This window comes from Pseudophryne corroboree, chromosome 7 (assembly GCF_028390025.1).
Source record: "Pseudophryne corroboree isolate aPseCor3 chromosome 7, aPseCor3.hap2, whole genome shotgun sequence".
NCBI lineage: Eukaryota > Metazoa > Chordata > Amphibia > Anura > Myobatrachidae > Pseudophryne > Pseudophryne corroboree.
The window spans coordinates 293,834,089-293,854,806 of NC_086450.1; the positions used below are offsets into that span (position 1 = coordinate 293,834,089).

General features: G+C 46.7%; 1 protein-coding gene and 1 pseudogene across 5 annotated transcripts in view; one reads left to right on the forward strand and one right to left on the reverse strand.

Moving 5' to 3' along the window:
• ALG1 (ALG1 chitobiosyldiphosphodolichol beta-mannosyltransferase) overlaps positions 1–20,718 on the forward strand; it is a 190,351-nt gene that overhangs the window by 88,748 nt on the left and 80,885 nt on the right. For all 5 annotated transcript variants that reach the window (XM_063934235.1, XM_063934234.1, XM_063934233.1 and 2 more), the window contains one exon: positions 18,231–18,290. In XM_063934235.1, coding sequence (XP_063790305.1) covers positions 18,231–18,290 — 60 coding nt within the window. The remainder of the gene's footprint in view (positions 1–18,230; positions 18,291–20,718) is intronic.
• Positions 19,034–19,151, reverse strand: LOC134947367 (5S ribosomal RNA; annotated as a pseudogene).

Sequence of the window (20,718 nt, forward strand, 5' to 3'; positions counted from 1 at the left end):
TGTTTGTGTCGGCCACTAGGGTCGCTAATCTTACTCACACAGCTACCTCATTGCGCCTCTTTTTTTCTTTGCGTCATGTGCTGTTTGGGGAGGGTTTTTTGGAAGGGCCATCCTGCGTGACACTGCAGTGCCACTCCTAGATGGGCCCGGTGTTTGTGTCGGCCACTAGGGTCGCTAATCTTACTCACACAGCTACCTCATTGCGCCTCTTTTTTTCTTTGCGTCATGTGCTGTTTGGGGAGGGTTTTTTGGAAGGGACATCCTGCGTGACACTGCAGTGCCACTCCTAGATGGGCCCGGTGTTTGTGTCGGCCACTAGGGTCGCTTATCTTACTCATACAGCGACCTCGGTGCAAATTTTAGGACTAAAAATAATATTGTGAGGTGTGAGGTATTCAGAATAGACTGAAAATGAGTGTAAATTATGGTTTTTGAGGTTAATAATACTTTGGGATCAAAATGACCCCCAAATTCTATGATTTAAGCTGTTTTTTAGTGTTTTTTGAAAAAAACACCCGAATCCAAAACACACCCGAATCCGACAAAAAAAATTCGGTGAGGTTTTGCCAAAACGCGTTCGAACCCAAAACACGGCCGCGGAACCGAACCCAAAACCAAAACACAAAACCCGAAAAATTTCAGGCGCTCAGTTAATACTTTGTTGATGCACCTTTTGGCAGCAGTCACAGCCTCAAGTCTTTTTGAATATTATGCCACAAGCTTGGCACACCTATCTTTGGGCAGTTTCGCCAATTCCTCTTTGCAGCACCTCTCAAGCTCCATCAGGTTGGATGGGAAGCGTTGGTGCACAGCCATTTTCAGATCTCTCCAGAGATGTTCAGTCAGGTTCAAGTCTGGGCTGTGTCTGGGCCACTCAAGGACATTCACAGAGTTGTCCTGAAGCCACTCCTTTGATATCTTGGCTGTGTGCTTCGGGTCGTTGTCCTACTGAAAGATGAACCGTCGCCCCAGTCTGAGGTCAAGAGCACTCTGGAGCAGGTTTTCATCCAGGAGGTCTCTGTACATTGCTGCATTCATCTTTCCTTCTATCCTGCTAGTCTCGCAGTTCCTGCCACTGAAAAACGTGCCCACAGCATGAAGCTGCCACCACCATGTTTCACTGTAGGGATGGTATTGGCCTGGTGATGAGCGGTGCCTGGTTTCCTCCAAACATGACGCCTGGCATTCACGCCAAAGAGTTCAATCTTTGTCTCATCAGACCAGAAAATTCTGTTTCTCATGTTCTGGGAGTCCTTCAGGTGTATTTTGGCAAACTCCAGAGATGGTTGTCGTTCTGGAAGGTTCTCTTCTTTCCACAGAGGAATGCTGTAGCTCTGACAGAGTGACCTTCGGGTTCTTGGTCATCTCCCTGACTAGGTCACTTCTCCCCTGATCGCTCAGTTTAGTCGGCCGGCTAGCTCTAGGAAGAGTCCTGGTGATTCTGAACTTCTTACATTTACGGATGATGGAGGCCACTGTGCTCATTGGGACCTTAAAAGCAGTAGATATTTCTCTTACGTCCTAGAGGATGCTGGGGACTCCGTAAGGACCATGGGGATAGACGGGCTCCGCAGGAGACATGGGCACTAAGAAAGAACTTTAGGTATGGGTGTGCACTGGCTCCTCCCTCTATGCCCCTCCTCCAGACCTCAGTTGATTACTGTGCCCAGAGGAGACTGGGTGCATTACAGGGAGCTCTCCTGAGTTTCCTGGAAAGAAAGTATATTGGTTAGGTTTTTTTATTTTCAGGGAGCCTGCTGGCAACAGACTCCCTGCATCGAGGGACTGAGGGGAGAGAAACAGACCTACTTTAATGTTAGGCTCTGTTTCTTATTCTACTGGACACCATTAGCTCCAGAGGGAATGGAACGCAGGTCTCACCCTCGCTGTTCGTCCCAGAGCCGCGCCGCCGTCCTCCTCGCAGAGCCGGAAGATAGAAGCCGGGTGAGTATGTGAAGAAAGAAGACTTCAGAGGCGGCAGAAGACTTCAGATCATCATAGAGGTAACGCTGTGCGCCATTGCTCCCACACAGCACACACACACAGCAGTCACTGTAAGGGTGCAGGGCGCAGGGGGGGGCGCCCTGGGCAGCAATAAGGACCTCCAAATCTGACAATAAGCATATATACAGGCTGGGCACTGTATATAAAAGAGATCCCCCGCCAGTATTTGAATTTTTCAGCGGGACCGAAGCCCGCCGCTGAGGGAGCGGAGCTTGTTCCTCAGCACTCACCAGCGCCACTTTCTCCACAGCACACCGCTGAGAGGAAGCTCCCCGGACTCTCCCCTGCTTACCACGGTGAAAGAGGGTTTTAAAAAGGGGGGGCACATAATTTGGCGCAAATAGATAATTACAGCGCTACCTGGGTAAACATATAGTGTTTTTTTCCTGGGTCATTAGCGCTGGGTGTGTGCTGGCATACTCTCTCTGTCTCTCCAAAGGGCCTTGTGGGGGAACTGTCTTCAGATAAGAGGTTTCCCTGAGTGTGTGGTGTGTCGGTACGCGTGTGTCGGCATGTCTGAGGTAGAAGGCTTTCCTAGCGAGGAGGTGGAGCAAATGAATGTGGTGTCTCCGTCGGCAACACCGACACCTGACTGGGTGGATATTTGGAATGTTTTAAGTGCTAATGTGAATTTATTGCACAAAAGGTTGGACAAAGCTGAGTCCAGGAATTATGCAGAGAGTCAGGCACTGCCTGCCCCTATGTCGCAGGGACCCTCGGGGTCTCAAAAGCGCCCACTATCCCAAATAGTAGACACTAATACCGACACGGATTCTGACTCCAGTGTCGACTACGATGATGCAAAGTTACAGCCAAAATTGGCTAAAAGTATTCAATATATGATTATTGCAATAAAGGATGTTTTGCATATCACAGAGGAACCCCCTGTCCCTGACACGAGGGTACACATGTATAAGGAAAAGAAACCGGAGGTAACCTTTTAACCCTTCTCATGAGCTGAACGAGTTATTTGAAAAGGCGTGGGAATCTCCAGACAAGAAACTGCTGATTCCCAAAAGGTTTGTTATGGCGTATCCTTTCCCGGCTAAGGACAGGATACGGTGGGAATCCTCCCCAAGGGTGGACAAAGCGTTGACACGCTTATCCAAAAAGGTAGCACTGCCATCCCAAGATACGGCTACCCTCAGGGATCCTCCTGATCGCAAGCAGGAGGCTACCTTAAAGTCCATTTACACACATTCTGGTACCTTACTCAGACCGGCGATAGCGTTGGCTTGGGTTTGTAGCGCTGTACCAGCGTGGACAGATACCTTATCGGCGGAATTGGATACCCTGGATAAGGATACCATTTTATTGACCCTGGGTCATATTAAAGATGCTGTCTTAAATATGAGGGATGCTCAAAGAGCATTGGCCTACTGGGTTCTAGAGTCAACGCTTTGTCGATTTCTGCTAGACGAGTCCTATGGACCCGGCAATGGCCAGGTGATGCCGTCTCAAAGAGGCATATGGAGGTTTTACCTTACAAGGGTGAGGAATTGTTTGGGGATGGTCTCTCGGACCTGGTCTCCACAGCTACAGCAGGTAAATCAAATTTTTTGCCTTATATTCCCTCACAGCCTAAGAAAGCGCCACATTATCAAATGCAGTCCTTTTGGTCAAATAAAAACAAGAGAGTATGAGGATCGTCCTTTCTTGCCAGAGGTAAGGGCAGAGGAAAAAAGCTGCCAACCACAGCTAGTTCCCAGGAGCAGAAGTCCTCCCCGGCCTCTACAAAATCCACCGCATGACGCTGGGGCTCCGCTGAGGGAGTCCGCCCCAGTGGGGGCACGTCTTCGACTTTTCAGCCACATCTGGGTTCACTCACAGGTGGATCCCTGGGCAATAGGAATTGTTTCCCAGGGTTACAAGCTGGAATTCGAAGAGGTGCCTCCTCGCCGGTTTTTCAAATCGGCCCTACCAGCTTCTCCCCCAGAAAGGGAGATAGTTTTAAATGCAATTCACAAATTGTGTCTTCAATAGGTGGTGGTCAAAGTTCCCCTGCTTCAACAAGGGAGGGGGTATTACTCAACCCTATTTGTAGTCCCGAAACCGGACGGTTCGGTCAGACCCATTTTAAATTTAAAATCCTTGAACCTATACTTGAAAAGGTTCAAGTTCAAGATGGAATCGCTCAGAGCGGTCATCGCCAGCCTAGAAGGGGGGGATTTTATGTTCCCATATATCCACCTCATCAGGTGTACCTGAGATTTGCGGGACAGGATTGTCATTACCAATTTCAGACGTTGCCGTTTGGGCTTTCCACGGCCCCGAGGATTTTCACCAAGGTAGTGGCGGAAATGATGGTGCTCCTGCGCAAGCAGGGTGTCACAATTATCCCGTACTTGGACGATCTCCTCATAAAAGTGAGATCGCGAGAGCAGTTGTTGAACAGCGTGTCACTTTCACTGAAGGTGTTACAACAAAACGGCTGGATTCTCAATATCCCCAAGTCACAGTTAGTTCCTACGACTCGTTTGACCTTCTTCGGCATGATTCTGGATACGGACCAGAAAAGGGTTTATCTTCCGATAAAAAAGGCCCAGGAACTCATGACTCTGGTCAGGGACCTATTGAAGCCAAAACAGGTGTCAGTGCATCACTGCACTCGAGTCCTGGGAAAGATGGTGGCATCTTAAGAGGCCATTCCCTTCGGCAGGTTCCATGCGAGGACCTTCCAATGGGACCTACTGGACAAGTGGTCCGGGTCACATCTACAGATTCATCAGTTGATCACCCTGTCCCCCAGGGCAAAAGTCTCTCTCCTGTGGTGGCTACAGAGTGCTCACCTTCTAGAGGGTCGCAGGTTCGCCATTCAGGACTGGATTCTGGTAACAACGGACGCGAGCCTCCGAGGTTGGGGAGCAGTCACACAGGGAAGAAACTTCCAAGGTCTTTGGTCAAGCCAGGAGACTTGTCTTCACATCACCGTCCTGGAGCGGAGGGCCATATACAACGCCCTTCGTCAAGCGGAGACTTTGCTTCGCGACCTACCGGTTCTGATTCAGTCAGACAACATCACCGCAGTGGCTCATGTAAACCGCCAAGGCGGCACAAGGAGCAGAGTGGCAATGGCGGAAGCCACCAGGATTCTTCGGTGGGTGGAAAATCATGTAAACGCACTGTCAGCCGTGTTCATTCCGGGAGTGGACAACTGGGAAGCAGACTTCCTCAGCAGACACGATCTACATCCAGGAGAGTGGGGACTTCATCAGGAAGTCTCCGCACAGATTGCAAGTCAGTGGGGACTGCCCCAGATAGACATGATGGCGTCCCGCCTCAACAAAAAACTACAGAGGTATTGCGCCAGGTCAAGACACCCTCAGGCGGTGGAAGTGGACGCCCTCGTGACACCGTGGGTGTTCCAGTCGGTCTATGTGTTTCCTCCTCTTCCTCTCATACCCAAGGTGTTGAGAATAATAAGAAAAAGAGGAGTACAGACAATTCTCATTGTTCCAGATTGGCCACGAAGGGCCTGGTATCCGGATCTGCAGGAAATGCTCACGGAAGATCCGTGGCCTCTTCCTCTAAGACAGGACCTGTTACAACAGGGGCCCTGTCTGTTCCAAGACTTACCGCGGCTGCGTTTGACGGCATGGCGGTTGAACGCCGGATCCTAGCGGAAAAGGGCATTCCGGATGAGGTCATTCCTACTCTTGTAAAGGCTAGGAAGGACGTGACAGCTAAACATTATCACCGTATATGGCGAAAGTATGTTTCTTGGTGTGAGGCCAGGAATGCTCCTACGGAAGAATTCCATCTGGGCCGTTTCCTTCACTTCCTACAGACTGGAGTGAATTTGGGCCTAAAATTAGGCTCCATTAAGGTTCAGATTTCGGCCCTATCCATTTTCTTTCAGAAGGAATTGGCTTCTCTCCCAGAAGTACAGACTTTTGTGAAGGGAGTGCTGCATATTCAGCCTCCTTTTGTACCTCCGGTGGCACCTTGGGACCTGAACGTGGTGTTGAGTTTCCTTAAGTCACACTAGTTTGAACCACTTAAAACGGTGGAGTTAAAATATCTCACTTGGAAAGTGGTCATGTTGTTGGCCTTGGCTTCGGCTAGGCGAGTGTCGGCGTTGGCGGCTTTGTCTCATAAAAGCCCCTATTTAGTTTTCCATATGGATAGAGCGGAATTGCGGACCCGTCCTCAATTCTTGCCAAAGGTGGTTTCGTCTTTTCATATGAACCAACCTATTGCGGTGCCGGTGGCTACGCGAGACTTGGAGGATTCCGAGTCCCTTGATGTGGTCAGGGCTTTGAAAATTTACGTGGCCAGAACGGCTAGGGTCCGGAAAACAGAAGCATTGTTTGTCCTGTATGCAGCCGACAAGGTTGGCGCTCCTGCTTCCAAGCAGACTATTGCTCGCTGGATCTGTAACACGATTCAGCAGGCTCATTCTACGGCTGGATTGCCATTACCAAAATCAATAAAGGCCCATTCCACCAGGAAAGTGGGCTCTTCTTGGGCAGCTGGCCGAAGGGTCTCGGCATTACAGCTGTGCCGAGCTGCTACTTGGTCGGGTTCAAACACTTTTGCAAAATTCTACAAGTTTGATACCCTGGCTGAGGAGGACCTCGTGTTTGCTCAATCGGTGCTGCAGAGTCATCCACACTCTCCCGCCAGTTTGGGAGCTTTGGTATAATCCCCATGGTCCTTACGGAGTCCCCAGCATCCTCTAGGACGTAAGAGAAAATAAGATTTTAAACCTACCGGTAAATCTTTTTCTCCTAGTCCGTAGAGGATGCTGGGCGCCCGTCCCAAGTGCGGACTACTTCTGCAAGACTTGTATATAGTTTTTGCTTACATAAGGGTTATGTTACAGTTTTCCTCAGTCTCGGACTGATGCTGTATTGTTTCATACTGTTAACTTGTTCGTATATCCCAAGTTATACGGTGTGGATGGTGTGGGCTGGTATGAATCTTGCCCTTAGATTAACTAAAATCCTTTCCTCGTACTGTCCGTCTCCTCTGGGAACAGTTTCTCTAACTGAGGTCTGGAGGAGGGGCATAGAGGGAGGAGCCAGTGCACACCCATACCTAAAGTTCTTTCTTAGTGCCCATGTCTCCTGCGGAGCCCGTCTATCCCCATGGTACTTACGGAGTCCCCAGCATCCTCTACGGACTGGGAGAAAAAGATTTACAAGTAGGTTTAAAATCTTATTTTTTTCTCTACCCTTCCCCAGATTTGTGCCTCGAAACAATCCTGTTTCGGAGGTCTACAGACAATTCCTTTGATTTCATGCTTGGTTGGTGCTCAGATATGCACTGTCAAGTGTGGGACCTTATATAGACAGGTGTGTGCCTTTCCAAATCATGTTCAATGAACTGAATTTACCACAGGTGGACTCCAATTAAGCTGAATGAACATCTCCAAGGATGATCATTGTAAACAGGATGCACCTGAGCTCAATTTTGAGCTTCATGGCAAAGGCTGTAAATACTTATGTACATGTGATTTCTTAGTTCTTTATTTTTAATAAATTTGCAAAAATCTCAAAACTTTTTTCATGTTGTCATTATGGGGTATTGTGTGTAGAATTTTAAGGGGAAAAAGATGAATCTATTCCATTTTGGAATAAGGCTGTTCATAACAAACTGAAAAAAAGTGAAGCACTGTGGTTACTTTACGGATGCACTGTACATTCAGTGGCCACTTTATTAGGTACACTTGTTTAGTACCGGGTAGGAATTCACTTTGCACTCAGAACAGCCTGAATCATTTGTGCCTTTGTCACAAACAGCTGAATACATTCCTTAGATTCTGGTCCATGGTGACGTGATCACATCACACATTTGCCGCATAGTGGGGGTAATTCCGAGTTGATCGCAGCATCAAATTTCGTTAGCAGTTGGGCAAAACAATTTGCATTGCAGGTGTGGCAGATATAACATATGCAGGGAGAGTTAGATTTGGGTGTGGTGTGTTCAAACTGAAATCTAAATTACAGTGTAAAAATAAAGCAGCCAGTATTTACCCTGCACATAAACAAAATAACCCACCCAAATCTAACTCTCTCTGCAAATGTTATATCTGCCTCCCCTGCAGTGCACATGGTTTTGCCCAACTGCTAACAAATATGCTGCTGCGTTCAACTCGGAATTACCCCCATTGTTAGCTGCACATTTATGCCCATTCCACAACACATCCAAAATGTGCTCTATTAGATTAAGATCTGGTGATTGTGGAGACTATTGTAGTACACTCCAATCATTGATGTTTATGGATCCAGCTTGAGAAGATGCTGGTCTCCCACTCTGCAGTGGTACATTGCTGGTGCCTGTCAGCTCCTGTTTTCTACTGCGCAGCAGATCAATGGCTGCTGTTCCTGTGTGCAGCACAGACTTTGGGCGGCTCCTCTCTCTGCAACTTCAGTGCTGGTTTAGTTCTAAGCAACATTTCCAGGGGTTATATGATTTACCTCAGGGGTCCTCCTCCATGGTGCTTTTTTGCTCCAACTCTTCCCTGGATAGCAGAAAAGAAAGTGGCATGACCAGGCTATAACTTCTTTTCTTTCAGAAGGGGTTATTGCTCCACTCATTATAAATTCCAGGCCCTGCCATAAGTTTTGGCCAGTGCCCCGTGCGTTTTCACGAAGAACATGGTAGTTATGATTGAGGGAAGATAATGCGGTTATTCTTTATTTGGATGATCTACTCATGAAGGCTGTATCGGCTTCCCAGGTGCAGGTGCACATAGATTGCAGGTACTACAGGATCACAGCTTGATCCTGATTTTCAAGAAGTCTCGCCTAGTTCCTTCCTTGATGTTCCTGGGGGTGGTCTTTAACACCTTTCTACAGCTAGCATTCCTGCCAAAATCCTGAGACCAAGCCCTCCCAGGATTTGGTCAAGGTGGTACTGTTGATGGCTTATCCATTGATCTTACTGTGCAAGAAGCTGTTGGGCACAATGGCCTCTACCTTCAAGACCATTCATCATGCCGGGTTCCACTCGTGGCAGTTCCAGTGGGAGATTCTCCAGGCTCTAACGGAACAAGTCTGCTGGGTAGCTACCTGGTCCTGTGTCCACACTTTTACTTGTTTTTATCACTTTCATGTTTTTGCCTCCAGAGACGCCCACTTTGGGAGTTCAATTAGCGTTCCCTTTAATGGGGACGGCTGTTGAATGCCCCATAGTCCATTGTCCCTAAGCCTGGATGTAAGAGAAAAGGGGATTTTTGGTTACTTACCGTTAAATGCTTTTCTCTGAATCTGACACTGCATTCAGTTTCTCACGCTCAGTCTTAGTGTCCTTTGTTTTGCCATTTTCCCTGTGGTTCTGTTTTGATATTTTCTTTCTAACAGTTTAACTGGGTTGTTGCTTCTCCTTCTGGGCTCTTAAAGTTGTAGTGGGCTTCTAGGGTTGCAGAGGGGATGAGCTTAGTCTCAAAGGGATGATTTTAATTTAAGTGCCCGCTTCTATGGCCCCACCAGCAACCCCACGGTTGTGTCCCCCAGCCGGATTCAGAGAAAAGGATTCATTGGTAAGTAACCAAATATCCCCCCCCACCTGTGTGTTAGCCCCTGAAACACATTAGTTTAGATCAATTTACATTGTCTGATCAATTGCTTTTGACCTCTTATTACGTTTTCTCCTTCAGAACTGCAGCTTAAACTGGCTATGCACTTTTAGATTTTCTGTCCAATCTGACTGATTGGAATGAAAATCTGGCAATATACAGATGTGTCCTCTTAAATCCTTGCTGCAGTCACGCTAAACAGCCCTTCAAGTCATGCCATGATGTGGCGGGACTCAGTTGCGCTGAGCATCCTTTTGCATTTTTTTTTCAGAGAAAATAAGTCTTATTCGTAAAATAATGCAATAGGACGCACAAGCAGATCATGCTGATTAAAATGATATGCAGCATACCTATATTCTGCGTGTGACTGCTGTGTTTCTGCATCCGAAATGCCACGTTAGTGTTTTCCAGACAGTTTTGTCGGCTGTGTGGGAGGATGTCGCATTGTTTGACTGCATTCCTGGAAACCTGATCTGATGCTAATAAAGCCTTAGATGCACTCCCGTATATAGGTGAATTTCTTTTTGAAACAGAATTGAACACAATTGTTAACAATCTGGCAACTTCCAAAAAAGCGTGCCTACCTTCAGCTTCCTCTACGCGGCCTCGGACTTTGTCCTTTTCGGTCTTTCCACGTCCAGAGCAAGGCAAAAGGTCAATCTTTCAGCAGTCATGCTAACCCCACAAAGGTTTCGAAGTCTAAGCCTAAACAGACTTCGGAGACTAGACGTCCAACTACAAAATCCAAGGATAAACTCTCTGCCTGGTGGGGGTGTCTCCCCCTGGGGTGCCCCAGGGTGGGAGGCCGACTTCTTCAATTTGCCCACTCATGGTGTCATATCACAACTGATTCCTTGGCTCAAGAAGTGGTGTCTGGAGGCCGTGAGGTCCACGTCCGGAAGACTTTCACTAGCATATGGAAGATGTCTGGGTGGAGAGACCATTCGCCTGCGTGCACGTCCTGGCGACTGAGGAAGTCTGCTTCCCAGTTGAGGACTTCTGGAATGAAGATCGCCGAGATGGCAGAAAGATGAATCTCCGCCCAGGCAAGAAACCGGAGTACTTCCTGCATGGCCGCGGCACTGCGTGTGCCCACTTGCCGTGGCGTTGTCTGACTGTATTTGCACAGGAGAACCCTGAAGAATGTCCTGAGCCATTTGAAGGGCCCGGTAAACTGCTCTGAGTTTTAGGACATTGATTGGAAAAACAGACTCTGTATGCAAATACATTTGCAAGAGCACACAGGCATTCTACATATCATTTTAATCAGCAGAAGCTGCTCTTGCGTCCTATTACATTATTTTGCGACTAAGACGCAAAAGACGCTCATCGCTACCGGGTCACACGGCACTTACACGTTATGTGCAACGCGACTTATAGTGCACGGAGCAGAGATGTAAGGACACATATGTATGAGAGAAAATAACTATTGCCCCCAAATGCTGGAAAACTGATCAAATAAAACAGATTTTTTTTTTTTATATCTGTTTATTCAATTTTTTAACAAATTGCAAAAATAAGAGATAATTTGTACCTAGAACTATAGTATACTAAAGTACAATATGTAGCCAATAGGTCATCAGTCAAAGTAGGGATACAAACATGACACATACAGTTCGTATAAGGAGTTGAACAATGAATGACAACTTCAACTACAACTAAAACATATTGAATACGGAGTATAGGTGCAATAACAATATGTAGTACAGTACATCAAAGCACACAAGACGAGAGGGTTGTAAAAGGGGGGTCATAGAGGGGGGGGGGGTAATAAAGCCAAACCAATAAAATATGGAGATTATTACGAACAGGTTACGGTCTGACCTATAATATTGTAAAAGCAAAAATATGATTCTAAGAAACCATTGAGGAATCCGCTAAAATTCTCTTTTATGTAATAACCATTCCGTATTGCCAAACATACTAAAAATAGTAGATTGAGTAGGTTGAATTAATTTCTCAGTCTATGGATTCCATTTCCTATAGAATCCAACAATTCCCTTATCAACATCGGGCATTGTCAACTTTCTGTCAAAGTAGAGATGTTGAAGCAGCTTCCGCCTAACCTCATTAAGGGACGGAGCCGACTTGGACGTCCAGTGTATCAAGATAATTTTCTTAGAAATTGTGTGAGCAATATAGTGAGAAATGGTGTTAGCTGTTTAAGGGGAGTGACTTCAGACCAATTGGAAAAGTTTATACAGAGGCATTCTAAGGGGCCAGGGTGAAGGGTTAATGAGAGAGTCACATTAATAAATACTATGATCATGTTCCAGAGACTTTTTATCCTCACGCAGTCCCAAAAGCAATGGAAAAGGGTAACTGAGGAAAAACTACATTTAGGAAATTTAACAGATTTAACTAATTTGTCTGAATGACCATTTTTGTCTGTTTTTCCAGTATTTGGTAGCAAATGCTCAATTGTCATTTGCTCCCATACATTACCAAATGTTCATTTCAACCAACCAGTTTGGACAGATTATTTTAAGGTGTATGTCCAGCTTTACTGGATGCTTTATATTGCTTTGCATACCGATCTGTAAACTCTAGAAAATGCCATTTCTGAAATGGGGTTGCTTGCTATCTGGCGCCAACAATCATTCCATGGCCAAAGTCACCCTCCCTGCCCCTAAACAGCTGCAGACTGTCAATCAACTGACGTCTGCAGCTGTTCTGCTTTCGACCTCTCGGGACCCGTACTGACCATGTGCAAAGTACCGGACATCGTACTTTGCGCATAGTGAAGCAGAAGCGCCGGGACCTGAATCGGGCTCTGTAGCTGTGGCCTTTCTAGGCATTTGCTTCCGTATATATATTTCTCATACGTCCTACAGGATGCTGGGGTCACTTCAAGAACCATGGGGTATAGACGGGATCCGCAGGAAACATGGGCACTTTAAGACTTTCAAAGGGGTGTGAACTGGCTCCTCCCTCTATGCCCCTCCTCCAGACTCCAGTTTAGAATCTGTGCCCAGGCAGACTGGATGCACTCTGAGGAGCTCTACTGAGTTTCTCTGAAAATACTTTGTTAGGTTTTTTTATGTTCAGGGAGAACTGCTGGCCACAGTCTCCCTGCTTCGTGGGACTTAAGGGAGAGAAGTCAGACCTACTTCTGTGAGTTTAAAGGCTCTGCTTCTTTGGCTACAGGACACCATTAGCTCCTGAGGGTCTGATCGCAAGGTACGCCTAGATGCTCGTTCCCAGAGCCTGCCGTCACCCCCCTTGCAGAGCCAGAAGTCAGAAGACAGGTGAGTAGAAGAAGATCAGAAGACTTCAGTGACTGCTTTGAGGTACCGCACACTGCGCGCCATGCTCCCACACACAGCGGCACTACAGGGTGCAGGGCGTGGGGGGGGGGGGGGGGGGCAGCACCCTGGGCAGCATTTTAGCCTAAGTGCTAGGGCACTGTCCGGACCCCCACCAGTATAATTTTTTTATTAAAAAAGAGCGGGTTTGAAGCGCGCCATTACGGGGGCGGGGTTTAGCCCTCACAGCACTGAGCCCGGCGCCATTTTCTCTACACAAGGCTGCAGAGACGCTGGTCCTTCCTCACACTGCTGTACAAGTAACAGGGTGCAAAATGGGGGGGGGGCACAGTTATTTTGGTGCATTATATGTAACTTATAAAAGCGCTGCAGGTCTGGGACATCTTCTGTGGTGTTTTCAGTCCAGGATTGGGCGCTGGGGTGTGAGCTGCAATAACTCCCTCTGTGTCTCTCTGACAGGCTTTACTGTGGGTCTGTCCCCTATAGGCCCAGAGTGTCTGCGTGTGGTGGGTGCACGTGTGTCTGCATGTCTGAGGCGTAGTGCTCTTCCCAGGAGGAGACAATGTTAGGGACACAAACTGCTGTGGGAGTGACCCTGTCGGCACCGCCGACACCGGATTGGGTGAATGTTTTGAGTGTCTTGAATGCTAATGTGGCTCTGATAAATAAAATATTGGATAAATCTGAGTCTCAGAACCAGGCTTGGAAGAAATCTGTAGAGGATGTGTTTCAAGCCCAGACCCCCTCGGGGTCACAAAAACGTTCATTTGCCCAGCTGACAGACATGGATACAGACACAGACACTGACTCAAGTGTCGACTATAGTGATGCCAGATTAGATCCAAAACTGGCAAAGAGCATTCAGTACATGATTGTGGCTGTAAAAGATGTATTACATATCACTGAGGACCCTACTGATCCTGATACTAGTGTCTGTATGTATAAAGGGAAGAAACCTGAGGTAACATTTCCTCCCTCTCATGAACTGAACACGCTTTGTGAAAAGGTTTGGGAAAATCCTGACAAAAAGTTTTATTCCCAAAAGGATTGTAGTGGCGTATCTGTTTCCCTCTGGGGATAGGGAAAAATGGGATTCACCCCCCATTGTGGACAAAACTCTGTCATGGCTGTCCAAAAAGGTGGCTCTTCCGTCCCCTGACAGGGCAGCCCTAAAGGATCCTGCGGATCGTAGACAGGAAAATACATTGAAATCCATTTATGTCACCACGGGTATGCTACTCAGACCAGCCATTGCACCTGCGTGGGTGAGTAGTGCTATCGAAAAAGGGGCAGATAACTTGTCATCTGAAATGGATACCCTGGATAGGGATAGCATTCTTTTGACACTAGGTCATATCAGGGACGCTGCAGTCTACCTAAAGGAAGCTCCGAGAGATATTGGCCTCTTGGGATCACGGGCCAATGCCATGGCAGTCTCAGCTAGGAGAGCATTGTGGATTCATCAATGGAATGCTGATGCTGACTCTAAGAAGGCTATAGAGTCTCTACCGTATAAAGGTGGTGTATTGTTTGGTGACTGCCTCGCTGATTTGGTATCTACGGCTACCTCGGATAAGTCATCATTTTTACGTTATGTGCCTGCACCATAAAAGAAAGCACACCACTATCAGATGCAGTCCTTTCGGCTCAATAAATACAGAAAGGGCCGAGGGTCTTCCTTCCTTGCTACTAGAGGAAAGTGGCCAGTTCCCAGGAGCAGAAGTCCTCCCCAGCTTCTGCCAAGTCCACCGCATGACGCTGGGGCTCCTCTGCGGGAATCCGCACCGGTGGGGGCACGTCTCAGGCTCTTCAGTCAGTTCTGGGCTCGTTCGGCCCTGGATCCGTGGGTTTTAGAAATAGTGTCCCAGGGGTACAAACTGGAGCTTCAAGACGTTCCCCCTCACCGATTTTTCAAATCGGCCTTACCAGCTTCTCTTCCAGACAGGGAGGTGGTATGCGCCACAATACAAAAATTGTGTCACAATCAAGTCATTGTCGGGGTTCCCTCGTCACAACAGGGAGAAGGCTTTTATTCGAGCCTGTTCGTGGTCCCGAAGCCAGACTGCTCAGTCAGACCAATCCTGAACCTCAAATCCCTCAATCTCTACCTAAAAAAAATTCAAATTCAAGATGGAATCTCTCCGGGCAGTGATCTCCAGTCTGGAGGAGGGGGATTTTATGGTGTCGGTAGACATAAAGGATGCCTACGTACATGTTCCCATGTATCCCCCGCATCAGGCTTACCTGAGGTTTGCAGTTCAGGATTGTCATTACTAATTTCAGACGTTGCCGTTTGGTCTGTCCACGGCTCCGAGGGTTTTCACCAAAGTTATGGCTGAAATGATGGATCTCCTACGCAAGCAAGGAGTCGCGATTATCCCGTACTTGGACGATCTCCTGATAAAGGAGGAGTGACCCAGGGACAATTACTGCAGAACATTACGCTAGCCCTGACAATTCTGCAGCAACATGGTTGGCTCCTAAACTTGCCAAAATCACAGTTGGTTCCGACGAGACGGCTGTTGTTTTTGGGAATGATTCTGGACACAGAATTACAGAGATTTTTTCTTCCAGTGGAAAAGGCTCTGGAAATTCAGAACCTGGTCAAACAAATCCTGAAACTGCCAAGAGTATCGATCCATCAATGCACTCGGTTGCTGGGGAAGATGGTGGCAGCCTACGAGGCCATTCAGTTTGGCAGATTCCATGCCAGAGTGTTTCAGTGGAACCTGTTGGACAAGTGGTCCGGGTCCCATCTGCACATGCACCGAAGGATAACCCTGTCTTCCAAGACCCGAATCTCACTCCTGTGGTGGCTGCACAGCTCTCACCGCCTAGAGGGACGCAGGTTCGGGATCCAGGACTGGATCTTAGTGACCACGGATGCAATTCTCCAAGGCTGGGGAGCAGTCACACAGGGGGAAATCTTCCACGGAAGATGGTCAAGCCAGGAAATGTCTACACATAAACATTCTGGAGTTAAAGGCCATTCACAACGGCTTTCTGCAAGCGGAACATCTTCTTCGCAATCAGTCCGTCTTCCGTCTTAATTTAGTCGGACAACATAACAGCAGTAGCGTACATAAACCGCCAGGGCGGAACAAAGAGCAGAGCGGCTATGGCAGAGGCCACAAGGGTTTTCCATTGGGCGGAAAGGCATACAAGCGCTCTGTTAGCAATCTTCATTCCAGGAGTGGACAACTGGGAAGCAGACTTCCTCAGCAGACACAATCTCCAGGAGAGTGGGGTCTTCATCAAGTGGTCTTTGCAGAAGGTGACAAGTCAAATAGACATGATGGCGTCTCGCCTCAACAAGAAACTTCAGAGATATTGTTCCAGGTCGAGAGACCCTCAAGCAATAGCAGTGGACGCCCTAGTGACACCGTGGGTGTTTCAGTCGGTGTACGTGTTTCCTCCGCTACCACTCATTCCAAAAGTGATAAAGATCATAAGAAGAACAAAGGTTCAAGCGATCCTCATTGTTCCAGACTGGCCAAGGAGGGCTTGGTATCCAGATCTTCAGGAATTACTCATAAGAGATCCCTGGCCTCTTCCTCTGAGGGAGGATCTGTTACAGCAGGGGCCGTGCGTGTTCCAAGAATTACCGCGACTTCGTTTGACGGCTTGGAGGTTGAACGCCGGATCCTAGCCCGAAAGGGTATTCCCAAAGAAGTCATCCCCACTCTTATTCAGGCCAGGAAAGGAGTAACGTCTAAATATTACCACCGTATTTGGAGAAAATATGTGTCTTGGTGTGAATCCAAGAAGGCTCCTATGGAAGAATTTCAGTAAGGATGTTTTCTCCATTTTCTACAAGCCGCTGTGGATGCGGACCTAAAGTTGGGCTCCATTAAAGTACAAATTTCAGCCTTATCGGTTTTCTTCCAAAAACAATTGGCCTCCCTTCCAGAAGTTCAGACTTTTGTGAAAGGCGTGTTGCACATCCAACCTCCCTTTGTGCCCCCTGTGGCACCGTGGGATCTCTACGTGGTGTTGCAATTCCTTCAATCTCATTGGTTTGAATCTTTACAAAAGGTGGAGTTGCAATTTCTCACTTGGAAGGTGGTCATGCTGAATTGGCGGCCTTGTCTCACAAGAGCCCTTATTTGATCTTCCATGAAGATAGAGCAGAGTTGCGGACTTGTCAGCAGTTTCTGCCGAAAGTGGTTTCGTCGTTCCACTTGAACCAACCTATTGTGGTGCCAGTGGCTACTGACGCCTTGCTGGAATCAAAGTTTCTCGACGTGGTCAGAGCTTTGAAAATGTATGTGGCCAGAACGGCTCAGTTTAGGAAAACGGAGGCTCTGTTTGTCCTGTATGCGCACAACAAAATTGGGGCTCCTGCTTCCAAGCAGACTATTGTGCGCTGGATCTGTCATACGATTCAGCAGGCTCATTCTACGGCTGGATTGCCGTTACCGAACTCTGTGAAGGCCCATTCTACCAGAAAGGTGGGCTCGTCCTGGGCGGCTGCCCGGGGGGTCTCGGCATTACAACTTTGCCGAGCGGCTACTTGGTCGGGTTCAAACACCTTTGCGAAGTTCTACAAGTTTGATACCCTGGCTGATGAGGACCTCATGTTTGGTCAATCGGTGCTGCAGAGTCATCCGCACTCTCCCGCCCGTTCTAGAGCTTTGGTATAACCCCATGGTTCTTGAAGTGACCCCAGCATCCTCTAGGACGTATGAGAAAATAGGATTTTAATACCTACCGGTAAAGCCTTTTCGCTTAATCCGTAGGGGATGCTGGGCGCCCGTCCCAGTGCGTACTGTATCTGCAGTTATTAGTTATGGTTACACACATGTTGTGTTGCGTTTATAGTCAGCCTGTTGCTGATGTTGTTCATGCCGTTGATTTGCGTTGTGTTGAATGCCATGTTGTACAGCATGCTTGAGGTGTGAGCTGGTATGTATCTCACCTTAGTTTAACAATAAATCCTTTTCCTCGAAATGTCAGTCTCCCTGGGCACAGTTCCTATAACTGGAGGAGAGGCATAGAGGGAGGAGCCAATTCACACCCCTTTGAAAGTCTTAAAGTGCCCATGTCTCCTGCGGATCCCGTCTATACGCCATGGTTCTTGAAGTGACCCCAGCATCCTCTACGGACTAAGAGAAAAGGATTTACCGGTAGGTATTAAAATCCTATTTTTTATCTTGTGCTTAAATATCTCCGATGAAATCAATTTAACTCACTTTGTCCCTTTTCTACGTGAAGGTTTTGGCAAAGCTAAGAAAACTAATTCTGTTTGAAGGAACTAATAGTGAAATAATAAGTGAAAGACATGAAAAAATGTGTTACCTGAAGATGCTAGTGAAGCTGCTTACACATCTTGCACAATATTGTAATACACTAGCTTTAGGGGTGCTTTAGCCTTGCAAATCAGCAGTGGCTGCCAGGATATTATACTGTATTTACTAGTTATCGCTTTGTTTCCTCAGACTATGACATGTTTATCAGGAATGGAACCAACCTTCCCTCTCTTGTTTGCGTTATAACAGGTAATACAATTCAAGTTATTCCTGAAAGGCATTTTACTTGCCTAAGAAAATATGCAAATATATGATGCGTTTATGCTGAATTTCTGTTAATACTGTAGTTTGATGTTTACTGCCTTACTTCAATGAAATCTTTCAATCTACTGTACTTTGATTCTGTCCCGCCTTCAGCTATACATAAGACACCGTTTTGTTATGGGCCTATTTATGATGTACAGTATGGTCATTTTTAGCTGTTAATTTGACATCTACTGTATTATCACCACTTTCTCCTGCAGGGTCCACAAATTAGAGAATGGTTCCCGTATAGTACCGGAGCCAAAGAGAAAAAAGAAAGACTGTGTCTCTTCTGGGGCACACTTTTGTTGAAAATTATGAAAAAATGTAAGGTTTAAAATGTAACTTTTATTATATACCCTCTTAAAATAATGGCTATAAGGCAAAAAGAGAAATAACAACTAAGTAAATTATTTTTATCAATCCATCAGAATAAACATCAATTGATGTGATTGTTACAAATCTGGCATGGTAGCTCAGTGAGCGAAAATATATATGTGTCCCCAAATATTGACAAATAAATAATGATCTCTTCTCCTGAATATGGAATAATATAAACTCAGATAATTATATCACAGGAAGAAAGCGAAAACGTGAAATAGGATTTATGCCGGGCTCCACAAAAATGCTAATTGAATATGGAATGTATTGCTTAGTTCTAGGTCCTGTGTCCTTGGTTTGGATAAAAATACCTGCAGTACCTGGTATTCTCTGGTGGTCTCCCACCCAGGTACTGACCTGGCCCACAGTGCTTGGCTTCCAAGATCAGACGAGGTTGGGCATACTCAGTGTGGTTTGACCGCAGGTCAATCAGTGAACAAGCTCCCCCGAGCGAAACGCGCGTCGCTTCCGGTTCCGGGTTTCCGAACTTACGGTCGACGCACCGCGGATACCGGCGTCTCACAGCTGGGCTCACCTGTCATCACGGACACTTAGAAGCGGCATCCAGCGACTCAGGGGGGTATTCTACCCCTCCATCTATCAGTAGGTTTGGTGGTTTCCTCTGACCTCCCGTCGGACCCGTCTCCCTGGTAAACTGTTTCTTGCTACGTTTTGGGATTAACCATTTATGGGACCTTCTTTATGCGATAAACACAAAAGCATTCTCTCAGCACAAACCAGGGTTGGACGACAATATGGAAATATGCCCACATTTACCTAAGAGCCGCAACAATGTCCAGGATATATCATTAATTAATGCATACCATTGATTTACTTATATGTTTTTTTGCTTTTTGATAGGTTCAGCCCTTATTTTGGTTTTTGTATATGCACAATATATTTTTCCATATATTTAATCACCTTTTTCATAGATACGAGTATTTCCTCGTTCTGACAGTGACAATTGATACACTGCATTTATATGGGATTTCTGGAACTCCCTCTCATCCTGTTCAAAAATTTTTGGTGGCTCTGCAAGGCATTATTTAAATAGAGCACCATTGTGTCATAAAACAGGACAGCAGAAGTTTTCCTCTATCTTCCTTCTGTTTCAGTGTCGTTTCTCACCACCCTCTCATTTTCTCATTCGATGCCCAGGCAGATGATAAAAAAGCAGAAATGGTGTCCAACATCAGACCTGATTCACTATCACTAAACCTGTTTGCAGTAGTAATATACTATCATCCATTTAGTACACCCCATAAAACGTGGGGAATTCATACAGATATCTCCGATCAGACCCTTATGGTCCTCAGTGCACATGTTTCCCACATGTTTTTCAGCAGCCCCTAGGTGTGATTTTTTTTCACCTATGGTCAAATCACACTGAATGTATAATTTTGCCTGATTATAATTTTTTGGAAACCAGGCACTGTGGGCCGGGTTAGTACCTGGTTGGGAGACCCTCAGCGAATACCAGGTACCACAGGTGTTTTTTGTATTTTTGATTTATGAGCACCCAGCAACCATACAGGAAAGCTGGGATTTCCCTCAGATCCCACAATACATGGTTCCCAGTGTTATCAGGTGTGATATATCTACCTGCGGTCAAACCACACTGAGTATGCCCAACCTCATCTGATCTTGGAAGCCAGGCTCAGACTGACACACATGCTGCGTGCAAACCACATCTTCTATTTGAATTTATGTGAAATCATTGCTACTATGCTACCAGGCTCAGACTGACACACATGCTGCGTGCAAACCACATCTTATATTTGAATGTATGTGATGTTTTTCTTGAAATTTCCTATGTATGTGATTGAATTGATTGTGAATAGCTAGAGTAGTTTTAGTCTGTTGACCCACCCTGTGCAATTTGTTCTATGATCAATTAGCATTTCAATCAGGTGACCAAATGTTCAGAGGTAGGCCTGTTCCTAATCAGAGACAGTATTTCCTTAGAGTCAGTTAAGGGGTCAGCTTGCTGGGG